This window comes from Chaetomium tenue, assembly GCF_020726465.1.
Source record: "Chaetomium tenue strain MPI-SDFR-AT-0079 chromosome Unknown F5144scaffold_6, whole genome shotgun sequence".
Taxonomy (NCBI): domain Eukaryota; kingdom Fungi; phylum Ascomycota; class Sordariomycetes; order Sordariales; family Chaetomiaceae; genus Chaetomium; species Chaetomium tenue.
In genome coordinates, this window is record NW_027117334.1 from 3632554 (window position 1) to 3649792 (window position 17239).

General features: G+C 56.2%; 4 protein-coding genes across 4 annotated transcripts; 3 read left to right on the top strand and 1 right to left on the bottom strand.

Annotated features, from left to right (window-relative positions):
• Positions 1–188: 188 nt before the first annotated feature.
• On the top strand, positions 189–1200 carry F5144DRAFT_658848 (uncharacterized protein; the record flags this gene model as incomplete). Its single annotated transcript, XM_066793218.1, has 3 exons — positions 189–426; positions 608–797; positions 1175–1200. The coding sequence occupies exons 1-3, from the start codon at positions 253–255 to the stop codon at positions 1198–1200; spliced, it is 390 nt and encodes a 129-aa protein (XP_066640442.1). The 5' UTR covers positions 189–252.
• Positions 1201–1226: 26 nt separating this feature from the next.
• Positions 1227–2731, top strand: F5144DRAFT_584094 (S-adenosyl-L-methionine-dependent methyltransferase). Its single transcript, XM_066789599.1, has one exon. It carries the CDS (start codon positions 1432–1434, stop codon positions 2479–2481), a length of 1050 nt encoding a protein of 349 aa, XP_066640443.1. The 5' UTR covers positions 1227–1431; the 3' UTR covers positions 2482–2731.
• Positions 2732–3797: 1066 nt separating this feature from the next.
• Positions 3798–5565, top strand: F5144DRAFT_584096 (acyl-CoA dehydrogenase/oxidase). The gene is made up of 3 exons (XM_066789600.1): positions 3798–4335; positions 4425–5038; positions 5094–5565. Exons 1-3 carry the CDS (start codon positions 3956–3958, stop codon positions 5225–5227), a joined length of 1128 nt encoding a protein of 375 aa, XP_066640444.1. The 5' UTR covers positions 3798–3955; the 3' UTR covers positions 5228–5565.
• Positions 5566–5574: 9 nt separating this feature from the next.
• On the bottom strand, positions 5575–7581 carry F5144DRAFT_623608 (acyl-CoA dehydrogenase/oxidase C-terminal; the record flags this gene model as incomplete). Its single annotated transcript, XM_066792162.1, has 4 exons — positions 7406–7581; positions 7280–7339; positions 6216–7202; positions 5575–6089 (listed from the first exon to the last, which is right to left on the bottom strand). The coding sequence occupies exons 1-4, from the start codon at positions 7530–7532 to the stop codon at positions 5575–5577; spliced, it is 1689 nt and encodes a 562-aa protein (XP_066640445.1). The 5' UTR covers positions 7533–7581.
• Between the last annotated feature and the right edge of the window lie 9658 nt (positions 7582–17239).

The window sequence follows — 17239 nt, forward strand, 5'->3', positions numbered from 1 at the left end:
AATGTTTCACGACTTCCCTGACAGACAGCAGCATTGGAATGTTGTTGACGTGGGATGACGTGGCTTGCCAAATGCCGCCCTTGAGAGCAGGAGCTGGTTCAAGCTGTCAACAATATCGAGCATAAATAATAGCCACTTCTCGCCGGTTAGCCAGCATCCGGCCCAGAAGCCCAACTCGGATTTTATTCCCTTACCGAACGAGTCCTCCAGAGCAGAACTCTCTTAAGCCCAAATATTGTAGCTGCCCTCACAATGAAGACTTCCACTGTCGCCCTTCTCTTTGGCTTCCTTGCCTCTGCCGCCCACGCAGCGCCCCCGGCGTCCGGCGACGTGTCCTGGTACGACCCGGTCCGCGACGACACCTGCACCGGCCACGCCGACGGTAGCATCAGCTGCCAGCCAGGCCAGGTCGAGGCACTGTTGAAGGTAGGTATCTAATCACGCAGTCACTGCGATCCCCTCTCACGCCCCACCCTTGCGCTTCCATCATCCCTTTCCCATCTCCTCCCTGTGCTCCCATCCCTTCCCCCATCCCCCGCAACTACCTACCTACCTACGCAACCAAACCCACATCTGTAACCAAAACTAACCCAATCCCTCCCCCCAGCTCGACCCCAACACCCCCACCCCGAAACAACCCGCAACGCACAAACCCCTCACCCTCGACATCCAGCCCACGCTAGTCGAGGCCCGCACCGACGGCGCCGACAACGTCCCGGCGTGCGGCGGCGAGGGGGCAGCGCGGGCGCTGGGCTGTTTCCTGAACTGTTTTAGTGCGGGGTTTTGTAGCGCTAGCTGTGAGGCGGGGGGGGACGCGTGTAAATGTGGGTGTGAGGATGGGAGTGGGAAGGGGGAGGTTCCGTGTGCGAAGAAGAGCTGTTGATTGTGTGGGGGTGTTGGTTTGGTGGTGGTTATGTTTTGGGATAAGAGGGAACATGAAGCTGGGTGGGATTGAAGGTTGGGGATTGGGCAGCTGGGCTGGACTGGACTGCGAGAAGAGGCACTGGCCACTGGGTGCCGGGCTTGAGGGAAGTGGAAGGAGCGGAGTGGGTAGAGGATCTATCTGCTAGGTTCTCAGATGTCTAAGGTCTTCGGGAGCTCTGACAAATTGACATTTCGTTTCTTTTAGACACCATGGTCTGATGCTAGAGCTGCAACTTTGATGTTTCTGAAGGTGATATGACGTGGCGATGGAACTAATACATTTCTATTCCCACTATTCGTCTTTACTTTTTTCTGGTATACAAATAGGGCACCCTTCCTCTTCCTACTTTCCCCTGGGGGCCCGGTCAACGGGGTTTCCAACACCGAAGTGGCGGACTGCCCGGTCTGATTACTCATCCAGCCGCCTACGATCAAGAGCTCCAGAAGGGATAACCCGGAAACGAACAAGATCTACCCTTGCTTCTGGGTCAGGCTCGAGTCAGAGGAATGATCAGTAAACATTCCAAGCCCAAGCATGGATATTCCCGCAACAAACCGGTCTGTTTCCCTGGCTGCGTCCACACCTCTTGCAACACGGAAAGGCTAGAGTCTTTTGACAGACAATATAAATCCGCAGACCCGTCACAACTTATACAATTGATAGTGTCATCTCGGCCTCATTCTTCAGATCTTTGCACAGCCACCATGTCGTCCACTCCCAGCTCGACCGCCACCGATCGCTTCAACAAGATTGCCGAAAACTACGAGGCTAGCACTGGCGGAGGCACCCGCGAACTCGCGCAGCATGCCATCTCCCTCATCGCGGGCCTGAAGCCCCTGACGTCCGAGTCTACGATTCTCGACAACGCATGTGGCACCGGCATCGTGACCGATATCATCCTCCAGTCCGGCATCCGGCCCGAGATCCACGCCGTCGACGCCGCGGAGAACATGGTCAGCATCGCCCGGGGCCGGTTCGCGGACTCCCACCCCAACGTCCACGCGGCCGTCATGCCCGGCGAGGCACTCTCCTTCCCCGACGACACCTTCACCCACTCCATCACCAACCTCGGGCTCATGTTCTTCACCGACGCCGACCAGGGCGCCCGCGAGATCGCGCGCACGCTCCGCCCGGACGGCGTGGCCGTCGTCACCGGCTGGACGGTGCGCGCCCCCTTCAAGATCATGCAGGAGGTCCAGGCGCGGGTCCGCCCCAACGACCCGCCGTTCCAGCCGCCCGTCGCCGAAGTCTGGCTCGACCCGGAGCATACCAGGGCGGTGCTGTCGGGGGCCGGGCTCGACGTGCACGCCAGCGCGGCGCTTGACGTGCACATGGGAGGTGAGACGGCTGAGGCGACCGCTGATATCTTGACGCGGTTCAGCTCCAGGGCGTTTGCGGCTTGGAGCGAGGAGGATAGGGAGAAGGTCCCGGGGGCGATGGAGAAGATTGTGCGGGAGCTGGCCGTTCCGTTTACCAGATCTTCGGGCTCGGGCGTTGGTATTAAGCTGACGGGGACGATCTTTGTTGTGCGTAGGGGATCTGGGCGCGCCGTGTGACGGGTTGCCCCTGACAGTCAGGGGCAACTTACCTGTAATTACATGGTCCGGCCCCAGGTTCTTGTTTGTGTAAAGTTCAATCGCGAAAGCTGAACCTGAGCTTCATCGTATCGGTAATTGGAAGGCGGTCTGAACGCGGGACTGGGGGGGCCAAATGTAGAATACTGTACGAATATGTAAGAGTATGTATGTAGTATTAGTGTATAATTAAATAGAGATTCTCTTCTTTCCAATGTTCTGCTCCATTTCCATGTCTTTGGACTTGTCATGTCGGTTATTTGCGGCTTGGGCCCCTTGCATTAGCCTGATGCGCGCGACAGAGGTCGGAATTCCATTCGAAAACCCTGACCAATACTCCGTGGATCCAGGCTCCCATAAATCCCCCCCCCCGGCGGTAATTACGAAGATCCATCACAACGCCCTAGTTGAAGCAACTAACGAGGATTGAGACCAGAAGGCTAGGTTTGACTTTATAAGAAGGTTAAGGGGTCAGCGGAGGGGGCCCATCTGAAATATTGAACCTAAGCAGGTACTTAGGTTATTATTATTATTATTCATACTCCGCTATGCCTTAGGGCGTGCCGGACCCTCTGCTATTTAGTGTACAGGAAAACCGTGCCCTCCCGGGCCGGGTGAAAAACCCCTACCAACAATCAAGGAACGATGCGTTCTGGTGAGTCTACGTATACAAAGAGAGGAGGCCTCCTGGCCTCCGAACGGGGGTACCTCGGTTACCCTGCTTACATGTCGGGTATTTATTCTCACCATTCTGCTGTCACCGGGATCCAGGATGTTTTGTGACTGATAAGACACAGCTTTGGGGCGTTATCTTGGTCAACTTGCACTTGAGGTCCTCCCGTGTTTATTCAGGCCGACACTTTATCTCATAATCGCAAATGTTCTTCTGCCCTGTCTGCATCCCCGCAGATCTCACCACTTGTTGATCCCCCAATTCCCATTCCCCAACGGACCTCGGTATCTTCTCCGCACCCGCAACGGATCATGCGGGGGAGCTTGGCACAGCCCCAAACTGAACCACCAGACCACTTACAAGTACTGTATCCACTCCCACATGCCATTCATTCATTCATTCACAGCCTCGCTTATACTCACAAACCTCCTCCGCCATACCTCACCTAGGTGAACCATAAGTATTTAACCACAGCCCCGTTGCAACTCCTACCCCCTCGTCCAACTCCATCCCCCTCACGGCCTCGCCCAACAACAACATCGCCCTTCCCACCAGACTGCACCCACCCACCCACCCACCATGTCCCCCCCAACCCCCACCATCCCCTTCTCCGAACCCCCCTACCTCCTCGGCCTGCCCACCCCCTACTTCACCCCCTCCCACCTCGCCTGGCAGCGCGCCATCCGCCCCTTCCTCCAAACCCACCTGCACACCCACGCCATCGCCCACGAAACCGCCGGCACCCTCCCCCCCGCCATCTTCACCACCTTCGCCCGCGCCCACATGTTGCTCCCGGCCCTGCCCGCCCCGCTCCCCGTGTCCTGGCTGCACCGCCTCGGGATTCATACCCTGTTGGGGGACCTGCCGGTGGAGGAGTTCGATGCGCTGCATGGGTATATCTATGCCGATGAGATGGTGCGCAGCGGGTTGGCGGGGCCGGGGGCGAGCTTGACGACGGGGATGGCGTTTGGCGTGCCGTTGGTGTTGCGGTTTGCGGGGGAGGCGGTCAAGGAGAGGGTGCTGCCCGGGTTGTTGAGGGGGGAGACGAGGTGTTGTATTGCGATTACCGAGCCGGGGGCGGGGAGTGATGTGGCGGGGGTGGAGACTACTGCGGTGAGGAGTAAGTGTGGGAAGTGGTGGGTGGTGGATGGGGAGAAGAAGTGGTAGGTTGTTTGTTTTTGTTTGGTTGGGTTTGGTTTGGGGAGCATACAGGGGGGATGCTGATACTGATGACGGCGCTGACACCGGACAGGATCACCAACGGCATCTGGTCCGACTACGCGACCATGGCGGTGCGCACTGGTCCCCCCGGCAGCGGCGCCAAGGGGATTTCCCTCCTCCTCGTCCCCCTCAAAAACACCCCTGGCGTAAAGATGCGGCGCCTCTCCGTCTCGGGCACGGCGTCCTCCGGCACGACCTACATCTCGCTCGAGGACGTGCGCGTGCCCATCGACCACCTCCTCGGCGAGGAGAACCAGGGCATGCGCTACATCATGACCAACTTCAACCACGAGCGCCTGGCCGTGGCCACGGGCGCGACGCGCCAGGCCCGTGTCGCGCTGACGGCCGCCTTCGAGTACGTCCTCAAGCGTGAAGCCTTTGGCAAGCCGCTGGTGGAGCAGCCCGTCGTGCGCCACCGGCTGGCCAAGGCGGGGGCCCTGCTCGAGAGCCAGACGGCGTGGGTTGAGCAGTTTGCGTACATGATGACCAAAATGCCGCATGAGCAGGCTGATGTGCTGCTGGGCGGGCCCACGGCGCTGTTGAAGGCGCATGCTGGTATGGTGTTCAAGGAGTGCGCGGACACGGCGGTGTTGTTGTTCGGGGGGAATGGGTACACCAAGACTGGACAGGGCCAGCTCGTGGAGAGTGAGTGTTTCTATCTGTCTGCCGCGTTGTTTAGATGCTGACGATGTTGTCGTAGTGTTGTACCGGGAAGTCATGGGCACGAGGATTCCCGGGGGGTCCGAGGATGTTCTGCTCGACTTGGCCGTGCGGCAGCTAGTGAAGATCTACAGGATGCATACCAAGATGCTGGAGGCTGAGTCAAAGCTGTGATGTGATGGGTGACGATGGTGACGATGCGGCGACGATGGGGTAATTATGGGGGGTACAGAGTGTATGGTTTGGAACATTGGTGCTAGTCCCGGGGATACGGTCGATTAGGTATTGGAGATTGAGTATATGGAAAAGGAATCTGGTTAGCCGCGTAATCCCTGAAGCGTGCGGAGGTTTTTAGATAAGGGAATACAAACCCGGGCAGGAAACGCTGGCTAACGGTGGAGGTATGGGTAAAATGTAAGGTACCTAGGTAGGTACCTCGTATTTAGTCTCAATATAACGTGAGTGACAGACACAAAACCAGGGGTTTGACAACCACAAAGAATACTTCTGGGCTACCCCTTTCAAAACCCAGGCTGACACCCCCCCTCCCCATCAACCAGACCCTCAAACACCGGCAACCCCTCCACAAACGCCTCCCACTTCTCATCCGACACAATCGGCGCCGTCACATACCCCCCCACCCCCGCCTCCTCCCCCGCCGCCACCGCCTCCAGCATATCCGGCAACGCCGCATCATACGCCTCCACCAACGCATCCTCCAACCTCCCCCCCTCCACCCACCCCGCCTCCCTCTCCAAACACAACAACTCAAACAGCCCCACCGCCGACGCGCACGCCCCGGCCTCCTGAGCCGCCTCGTACGCCATCCGGTGCCCGATCGCCTCCACCAGCGGCCGGCACCGCGGCAGCATGTGCCGGTTGAAGGCTTCGCCGCGGTGGTTGCCGTAGCCGCCTAGTTCGGCGATTTTGGCGCGCGCGGCGGTGGTGAGGGATTGTTCGCGCTGGGCGAGGGGGGTGGAGGGGTTGTGGGGGGAGGGGAGCGCGTATTTGGAGGCGAGGAGTTCCGAGGCGAGGCCTGTGAGGGGGGGAAAGGGGTTAGTTTGATGGTTGGGGTTTAGTGGAAGGTGAGGGGTGACGGCAGTGGGGGGAGAAGAGGGGGTGAGAGGGGGTGGGTTGGATGGACTTGAGTGGGGAGACGTACGGATGCACAGGACGAGGGTGTCGCCCTCGGCGATGGAGGCGCCCTGGAAGCTGAGCGCCAGCTCGCTGATCTGGTTGTAGCCGAACAGTCCCTGCCAGCCGCACCGCTCGGCGAGCTCGTTCATGACGCGCGTTGCTCGGGCGATAGTCGCTTTGAAAGCCGTGGCAAACGCGTGGCGGACCTGTCGGCTGTGGCGCGGATCCATGAACTGCTTGACCGTCCATCGGGCGTAGGGTTCGAGCACCGTTGCGTAAGCCCATGCGTCGAGGATCGGCCGCTGCTGCGTGCTGAAGGACAGGATGGGCACGCGACCGCGGCCGTTGGGTGAGGCGGCCGTCCTTCGTTGGCTGTAGAGGGCGGCAACGTGGGTTCCGACTTTGAGAACCGACACGCCCAGGATGGAGACTGACAGCGTTCCGATGGAGACCCGCCAGATGTGTTGCAAGAAGTCATCGCGCGCGTCCGAGGGCTTGGATATGGGTCCGAGGAGTGCTTTCGGGGATAGACGGACATGGTTGAAGGTTGTGATGGAATGGTCTAGAGGTTTTGAGGCGGTCCCCGATCGCATGGGCAAAGCCCGGGACTTGATGCCGCGGTACATCTGGCTTGAATCACACAGCCAGACGAGGAAGGGTTTGACGCCATGGTCTTGGCCGTGGACTATTAGGCGGGCGAAGACGATGGCCACACGAGAGATGTCGCCATCCGGCGTGGTTGGTGGCATGGCTTTTGCTGCGGCCTCGTTCGGGGTGTGGAGGTCGAACGAGCCGTCTGGCTGCAGGGTCGCCGTGGTCTCGAGGTTGCGCGCGTCCAGCCCATGGCCGATCTCGGTCAGCATGAACTGGCCGCAAATGTCGAAGTTTATAAGTTTCTCCACGAGATCAGACAAATCGGGGCGCTGGCCGACGAAGTTGGCGAGGGTGCCGATACACAGGTTGACGTGAATCAGGGCAATAATGTAAGCACATGGGTCTCGGGCGCCGATCACTTTACGGTTGTTTTGTCAACACCCGGCAACTAACCAGCTTTCAACCTGACTGGATACGAAACAAAGAGGGACTTACAGTCGAAGTGAAAGTTCCAAAACTTCTCCGTCAAGTCACGGATATCGTCGATGGAGAGCCCTTTGGCATATAAGCTGTCAGTTCCTCGCTTTCAGGCTTGTTTGGTTGACAGCTGGGATAACCCACCACTTTGTCGACATATTGATTGCGCTCTCTTATGGTGAAGAGCAATACGGTCTGGGGAGGCGGGCTCATCCTTGTCTTTTGATCCACACCAGAGATCTTGCTCAAGTAGTGCCTGAGAGAAGGACATGACGGCGACTCAAGTGCTAAACCATATCATGGGCGCATTGCCGGTGAGGTTAGCTTGCAATCGGATCCGAGGCTTTAAGAAGCGAAGACAACTTACACTCACTTCATATACAGGGTGCGTGTTCCTATGTTGGTGGAATGTGCGAAAACAAGAGCTGCGGAATGGATTTGGAAGCGAACACGAACTAGAAACAGGTGTAGATTTTGAATATATTATTATGGCAATGCGCAAAAATATATCCTGCGGGATGGAACCAAACGCATGATAATGGCACTTGGGACTTTGTACCTACTTACACATTTTCAACCACGAAGAGAGCCGGGCGATCCGTGCCGGTCGGACTTGGGTTACCAGCAGCCGCATGGGCCATTCAGCTTTCATGACACCTAAAACCGCGCTATCTATGCACATCAGCCCACCTTTTGCGCCGTAACGGCCTGTTCGTGAGCGGTATGGAAGGTGGGAGTCTTGGATCTAAGACATCTCGGACAGCGAACGTAATCATTGAGTGACCAACGACGAGCAATGCCCAGCCACACTAGCATGTGCTTTTGACAGACTGTGCTGCTAGTTTTCGGTCCATTTCCTCAGGGCTGGCCCGGCTGAGTATGAGGAATAAGCAAGTATATCTAACCTATCCCGAGAGGGCGCTGAAGGCGGTTTTGGTCCCTGACCGCCTGACGGTTGCAACCCGCCCCCACGCTAGGTGTTCTCGACAGGCTTGTGGGTTGGAGTCGTCGGACACCCTTCGCCGATCATGTATTCGGCGCCGATAGCTCGCTTCTGGTGTTGTGAATCAACACGATGCGATGTGCGTCTCTTAGCCCCGAGCGAAAGCAATACTGGACTCATGGCACTGATTCTTCATACCCAAAACGGACCCTTGAATCTTTAGCGAGTCTTGATTAGGTAGGTATGTACATACGTGGAGCTTCCAAGGGAGTGCTTGGAAGAAACCAACAGTTGTGGTCCATGCCGGGATGCCGGGTAGATGGCGTCAGGGTGACCGTTGACGGCGCGAATACCAATTCTACCCATGGACTCTTCTCGCCAACGGTCTTGGAATCAATCGTGAAATGGCACCCGCACAAGAACGAGCGGCTCCTCCTCCCTCCCACGGCCCGCTCCACCATGCTTCCATTAGCGGGCCGAGTGAAGTGGGACGGTCCCCAATGAAGGGGCGGTCTGGAAACAGCCAGTCAATTGATCGGACGGGAATAGTCGAATTGCTGGCATGTGGGTTGCAGAAAGCGGTGCGCACTCAATGACACCGCACTTATCAGACCTCAGCGAGGTTCTTGATTCCCTAGCCGCCGAGTCACGGATATCGGTACATTTGCTTGCGCCATCCCGCATCACATCCCTTTCGGTGTGTTTTGACTCTTTGTGTCACGGTTATGGCCGCATGCAGCCGGCCGGCGGGGTACGCTGGCAGTACCCCGGTCCAATCATTGCGTACGAACGCACAGCCAATGAAGGAACAGTCCCGTTGCTCATAAAGGGCCGTGCCAAGGGAATGAGCAGGTGCTCATTCTGCTCGTTAAGGGAACTGTGAGCACCCTGAGCACCCTTAGATAGCTAGTATATAGCCACTAGTCCTGGAGAGCTCTGGGAGTTCTCCAGTTAGCAATCACAACTACAGTTCACTACAAGCTCGCAAGCCTACTGTTGAGACAAGTCTATTGTTGTGCACCCTTTGGCTGCACCGAACCTAAGCATCCTTTGCAGAGATTACCTTCACCAAAGCTGAACCCTAACAGGATAGGATCCTGGAGTAGGTTCGTCACACGTTGCTAACTCCCTTTAACTCTGTTACAGTTCAGGATTGAAGGTCAAACGGCACTATGTCCAACCCGGCCAGACCCACGCCCGACTCCGACGACGAAGAGGTCGATAACAACGACCTCAAGCAAGAACTCGAGGGAGTCAAGGCCCTGATCGAGGGCATCTCCAAGCAACTTGACACTGCCGCCAACGCCGCCAAGGTTGAGACTGCATTCACCGACTTGGCAGCCAAGGTCAACCAGCTGAGAACCAAGGACGTGTCGCCCAGAAGGGGCCAGGACCATCTCAAGGTTGCCAAGCCGCCCAAGTTCGATGGCACCAAGAGAGACGAGCTCCAGGGGTTCCTGACGCAACTTCGGTCCTACTTCCGGTTCAACTCATTCAGCGAAGAGGCCGACAAAGTGCTCTTTGCAGCAACCTACCTAGAGGGTAGGGCCCTCGAGTGGTTTGAGCCCACTCAGCGGGACTATCTCGAGCGTATTGAGGACGAACGCAAGAAAGAGACCAACAAGATCTTCGAGGCGTTTGTCAACTTCGAAGACGCCATCACGCAAGTCTTTGGGATCTTCGACAAACGATCCCAGGCAGAGTCCAAACTCATCAAGCTTCGACAACAAAAGTCAGCAGCCGTCTACGCATCTGAATTCCGCCAACAGGCGTTCCGAGTCCAGTGGGGAGAAGACGCCCTGAAGAGACGCTTCTACGACGGGCTCAAGGACGATGTCAAGGACGAGCTGATCAAGGAAGAACGTGACACGCTGACGCTCGACACCTACATGGCACGCGCCATCGCCATCGACAACCGTCAGTATGAAAGACGACAGGAACGCACCGGCAAGAAGGACGCAGCTTACCACAAGGCTAACGACAAGAAGAAACGCCAGTACAAGAGCACCTCCTCTGGCACCCACTCAGGACCCATGGACGTCGACGCGATCCAAGGAGCAGGAAGAAAGAACAGCGCCAAGGACAAATCAGGCATCACGTGCTATAATTGCGGCAAGAAGGGCCACTTCAAGCGCGACTGCCGCAGCAAAAAAGAATGGCGACCTGTTCCGGGAAAGGAAGCCGCCACCATCGACGAGCTCAAGAAGGAAGTCCGATTCCGAGAGGTCGCAACGGCCAGCTACACTCAAGACGACCTCGAAGATGACATTGACCGAGCCCTCGAACGAATCGACGAATCAACAGACTCGGATGAGGGAAATCCCGAGGAGGACGTCGACCAGATCCCCGAGCACGAGTATGCGCTCTGCTTGTGGCACGACGAGAGGGGGGAAGTCGCACCCCCGCCTCACATCGCAATAACCACAGACAATTGGGGACTCAATCTAGTCCAGGAAGACAACGGACCCTGGCGCACCAGAAGGGATACAACGGAGATCCCAGGCTCCAATCTAACTTTTCTACGAAGCCGAGTCCTGGATCTGCGAGAAAGGGTATTCCAGCTCGAGGAAGAAAAGAAGGAACTCGAAGCAACCCTTGAAAGAAGGAACGCCGAACACCAGCGCCTCCTTGCGGAAGTAGACATGCTCAGGGACGAAGCACTGTCGACTACGCGAGAACAGCAGCAGGCAGGGGAAGCTTTCGACAGAATGGTCCAAGCAGTGCAAGGACTGCACGACGACGTCCAACAAACTAACAGGGAGGGCGTAACGGATCACCTCCCATGGGACGGGCCGTCGTCGGACTTCGGCGAAATCCACATGGACAGGGTCTGCTTCCCACACTACGCCTATCATGAGGCACAGAGACAAAGGAAAACCCAAGGGCACGACGCCCAGGATTGGGACGACTACTGGTCCCGGCATCAGTACCTTAGCAAAGGGAAACCGACCTCAGACCTAGAGACGGCAGGACTGAGAGGGGTGAACGGGAGGTTCCAACTTATGGAGGAAGACCACCCGCGAATGGATCCCCACCGAAGGGACCACGCCCACCTACCATGGTTCCAGTGTGTAGCACACGAATGTCGCTACCACTTTCAAACCAAATTCCAGTCAAACCACTGGCCCGTCAGGCCACGAAACGAACGCGGCGGACCGGCGCCCACAACCTGGGTCTACGACCACGGGAGCGCACCCGCAGCACTACTCTGGAAGGTAGACATGATCCCAGACGGCAGGCTCAGGTTCAGCCCTAAGAACGCCTGGCCGGAAGGATGCAACGACCCCCGCTGGACGAGTCACTGCGAACAGGCGGATTGCCTAGTACACGCAGACGCCAAATTGGAGGAGCACGCGCGATTACAGGCGCAACGCAATCAACCTCGACCCACGCGAACGCAGCGGCGCGAGAACAGACAGCCAATGGAGCCACAGATGATGCAATGGCTCCAGGAGCACCAAACGATCGACGCCGCAAGCCAAGGTGCGGATAGGGACGCCTTGATGTACCACGAGAGCTTGGGAAACGGCTCAGGGCCCTCCGAGGGGCCCGACGATCTCTAAATCCACAACAACGGAAACAGGCCGCGCAGTACAGGAAGAACTGGCGCAAACAAAAGCCTTACATCGATCTCCCAGCAGACGAATACGAAGTAGCTGCTGTACGAAACACCAAGCCGGACAACAGGCTCTGGATCACAGCGCGATGGGGAAAATGCGAAGCCCTCGCGTTGGTAGATGGAGGAGCGCAGATGAACCTTATCTCGCCCACATTTGTGAATCAACTCAGAATCCCATGGAGGATCAAGAAGAAAGAATACATCGTCAAAGGACCATTCGACACACAATGGGCGCGACGAGAGACAGAACCACTCGACATGGAGGTGGAAGGGAAAACCACCCAAGTGGTATTCGACATCGTGGACATGGGACCAGAGAAAGATATGATTCTCGGACGCCCATGGCACAAGGACTACGACCCAGACATCAGTTGGAAGGGAGATGGCCATCTGCGACCGCGAGAACCGCGGGAGCATCCAACCGACTTGATGAGAGAACGCGCAGAACAGGAGCCACGGATGAGCAGAGGGTCAGGACGAACCCCCTCTACGGGCCCACCGCAGGAAGCAGCAAGTGCAGAGAAACGCACTCTGGAATCCGGAAGAAGCGGCACACGACAACAGAAGCAGACACGGGAGGCACGAACCATCGCCGTCGTCTCAGTCGACGAGCACGGAAAGCTCAAACATGAAACATGGGTCAGTCGACGTGAAGCGGCAAGCATTGAGCTGTCAGCGCAAGAAATCAAGATACTCGAAGCATCATTTATCGAGTCAGGAAGCAAGTTCGCGTACTATGAAGGCGCACCGAAAAATGCAACAACGGGGAAGATCCCAGATGACTACAAGGGGCACCCGGCATTCACAGCAAAGCATCTTACAGGGCTACCTGATCACGGACCTTGGGACCACGAGATCAAACTCAAGGAAGGAGCCCAGTTGAAGTTCTTCAAGGTGTACCACACCAACGAGAAGCAAGATGCAGAGTTGAGGAGTTATCTCGAAAAGAACCTCGAGATCGGACACATCAGACCATCGACATCTCCAGCAGGCTACCCAGTCCTCTTCGTTCCAAAAAAAGATGGGAAGCTCAGGATGTGTGTGGACTACCGACAGTTGAACAACGAGACGGTGAAGAACCGCTACCCATTGCCACCGATCGCGAGGCTTCGAGATCAGCTGTCAGGGGCACAATACTACACTCGCCTCGACCTTCCAACTGCCTACGCCCACATCCGCATCAAGGAGGGAGATGAATGGAAGACGGCTTTCCGAACACCCTACGGGCACTACGAGTACCTCGTCATGCCATTCGGATTAACCAACGCACCAGCGACATTTCAAGCCGCCATCGACCACGCAATTCGACATTGCCTCGATAAATTCGCAGTCTGTTATTTGGATGACATTCTCATCTACTCCAAGACACTCGAAGAACACAAGGAACACGTGCGGCAGGTGCTGGACGCACTGCACGAACACAAGTTGTCAGTCAACAAGGACAAGAGCGAGTTTCATGTCAAGAAGACAGTGTTCCTGGGTTACGAGATCTCCCCAGGGTGGGTCAAGATTGAACCCGAAAAACTGGAAGCTGTCAGGACGTGGCCGACGCCGACGAACGCCACCGAAGTCAGAGGATTCATCGGATTCGCCAACTTTGTCAGGATGTTCATCAAAAACTTTGGCGACATCGCGAGACCCCTACACGAACTTACGAAAAAGGATGCCACATTCCAGTGGAAACAGGAGCACGACCAGGCCTTCCAACGAATCCGCGACGCAATAATCGCCGATCCAGTGCTTATGCTGCCTGACCCCAGCACACCATTCGAAGTCGAAGCCGACGCCTCGGACTTCGCGATCGGAGGACAGCTTGGTCAGAGGGACAAGGACGGCAAGCTTCACCCGGTTGCGTTTTTCTCCAAGAAGCTCGAAGGACCAAGGCTCAACTACCCGATCCACGACAAGGAGCTCCTCGCAATTATCGAAGCATTTCAGGAATGGAGACCTACCTCAGCGGTACAACACACGAAGTTCAGGTGTACACGGACCACAAGAACCTACGATATTTTACCACCACGAAGGTGCTGAACGGACGACAAACTCGATGGGCAGAATTTCTGTCCGAATTCAACTTCACGATCCACTACAAGAAAGGCTCGGAAAACGCACGAGCGGACGCCTTGAGTAGGAGAGCAGATCACCACGACAACACATCTGAAGCCTCACCACCATTGCTATATCAGCAGACAGACGGATCGCTACGGCACGCTTCCCAACCGACTGAAGACTACGAAATCGCAGCGCTTCAGCAGCAGTCGGAAGATCCCGAAGTCAGGCCCCTGCAACCGTTTATAGAATGTTGTGCGGCCTTCAGAGAACAACGATTGGAACGGGATTTCCAAGGAACCATCGCGGACGACCAGCGCGAAGCATGGCAAGAAGAGCCAGAATCCAAGATCGCAGGGTTGCGACTTGAAGGAACGAGACTCTGGTACCACGACAAGGCCTACGTCAGGACCAGCGACCAGGAGGAGCTCATTCGAAAGATCCACGAGTCGAGACTCGGAGGACACATGGGAATCAGCAAAACGATCGCAAAAATCAAGCAGAACTATGACTTCCCAGGAATCAAGCAAGCGACAGAAGAAGTCCTGGCAGAATGTGACCTCTGCGGACGAAGCAAACCAGGACGACACAAGCCATACGGGTTATTGCAACCATTACCAGTCGCAGAAAGACCATGGAGCTCGGTGACGATGGACTTCATCACCAAGCTTCCGACATCCAAGGACTCAGCGACGGAAACGAAGTACGACAGCATCCTCACAGTGGTGGATAGACTCACCAAATGGAGCTACTTCCTTCCCTACAAGGAGTCATGGTCGGCAGAACAACTCGCAGACGTGATCTACCGCAACGTCACCTCGGTCCATGGATGGCCGGAGGAATGGATCACGGACAGAGACACGAAATTCGCATCAAAGTTTTGGCAAGCTCTGATGACGAAGCTGGGCACGAGAAGTAAGCTTTCGACAGCTTACCACCCACAGACAGACGGACAGACGGAGCGACTCAACCAGATCGTCGAACAATACCTGAGGGTGTACGTCAACTTCCAACAGGACGACTGGGTCGAGCTGTTGCCGACAGCGCAACTCGCCTACAACACCACTGTCACAGAGACCACGAAGGTCACGCCATTCTTCGCGAATTACGGCTTTGAAGCAGATTTGCGACAAGGGCCCGATGTTTCGGTGCCCAGAGCGGCAGTCAAAGCCGACAGAATGAGCTCGCTGCATGCGATGCTCAAGGAAGAGCTCGAGTTCGTAAGGACACGAATGAAGAAGTTCTACGACAAGAACAGGCTCGAGGGACCTCGCCTAGAAGAGGGGGGCAAAGTTTACCTCATTTCTCGGAATCTTCGCACGAAGCGACCAAGCAGGAAGCTCGATTTTCGCAAAATCGGACCGTTCAAAATCGACAAAAAGATTTCGGAGAACAACTACGCACTCGCGTTACCCTCAACAATGCGACTACGGACCAACGTTTTCCACGTCTCACTGCTGGAACCAGCACCCAAGAACGCACGGCTAAACAAAGGCGTCGAGGCAGAAGACGAGGAGGAACTCTGGGACGTCGAAGAAATCCTGGATTCGCGCATCACGAAGGGACGAATCGAGTATTTGGTCAAATGGGCAGGTTTCGGACCCGAAGACAATTCATGGCAACCTGCTACAAACTTTAACTGCCCCGAGGAGTTGAAGGATTTCCACCGGAGGAACCCGGACCGACCAAAGGAAACCCCACGGACAAATCAACACCGGCAAGGAAAGGGTCGCCAAAAGAAAAACTAGTACGGTCAGCGAGGGAACAAGGGAGGACGGAGGGGGGACGCACTCTTGCCCCCAAGAAGGGTCAGAAGAGGGGACGGCGGGAACACGCGACGCGGCGGCCTCACGACGCTCTTGTTCAGCCAACACCTCACCCTCCTTGCGGAACATACGAAGGGCCTCCGCCTCCAAGGCTTCGCGCTGGCGACGAAGACGATCCACCTTGGCCAGAGCCGCGCCTAGAGCACGATCGGCCTCACGCTGCTCCTCATCCAATTGACGTTTCCGGGCCACCACACGCTGAATAGACGACTCGTCGTACCCAAAGCAATCGCAAGACCGACTAAGGACGGCGGCGCAGTTGGTGCAAGTATCGTCGCCTTCGGGAACCCGGCAATCGGGGAGTTTCTTATCTTCGCAGCGAGAACAACGAACCATTTCAACGGCAAGGGCGCTGAGTTGCTTAGCACGGTGGCGGCGACGCTCAGTGCTGGATTTTTGGGAACGATTCTTTCGCACACGATTAGCAGGCATGCTGGGCGATGGTGAGGGAAGGAAGCGGGACACTTACCAGGAACAGAATTAAAAAGGCTGTTGGCGCTACTTCAAGAAAATTTGGCAAAGGGACGAGTCGCCGGGACGTCGACCTCAGGGGAGGGGCATCGTGTCACGGTTATGGCCGCATGCAGCCGGCCGGCGGGGTACGCTGGCAGTACCCCGGTCCAATCATTGCGTACGAACGCACAGCCAATGAAGGAACAGTCCCGTTGCTCATAAAGGGCCGTGCCAAGGGAATGAGCAGGTGCTCATTCTGCTCGTTAAGGGAACTGTGAGCACCCTGAGCACCCTTAGATAGCTAGTATATAGCCACTAGTCCTGGAGAGCTCTGGGAGTTCTCCAGTTAGCAATCACAACTACAGTTCGCTACAAGCTCGCAAGCCTACTGTTGAGACAAGTCTATTGTTGTGCACCCTTTGGCTGCACCGAACCTAAGCATCCTTTGCAGAGATTACCTTCACCGAAGCTGAACCCTAACAGGATAGGATCCTGGAGTAGGTTCGTCACACTTTGGGATTTCGTGATGTTAAGCTGCAATGGAAGTTGACCCAAACCTCTCTCGCACATGTGGCAACTTCGGTTGCTGGTGATTACCTAGGTGACGAAAATGGCGATTTCCGTCATAACTAAGTCCTCACACGCAAGCCGACAACTGTCTGGCTCAGGGCTGAATCTTTTTATCCGATGTGGCATTGTCCTAATCGATCATGTATGGTGGGCCTCTTGGTTTTTTGTATTGCAGAATGCGGGCGAAGAAGTACGAAGTACCAGGCACCCAAATATTTCCACGGTTGTGCAAACTCTGGGAAAGGGAAGAAATATCAAACGATGGTGTTCGAATTGCCTCTTATGTCTAACGTGGGACCCTTCGAGCACCCTCATAATAACTGACAACCAGCACCGTCTGTGTCATGCTCCTCTCCATTTCGACATGCACCCCGGTATTTTCGAAGTCGTGGAGTGCGACCCCGACTCGACTTGGGACGACCCCTGTCTCAGGTCCTGGGTACCTTGTCCAATCAACACCGTTCTAGTCAGGCACAACCGGCTCGCAGCCGTGGAAAAGGTTGGATGGTACTTCGGTA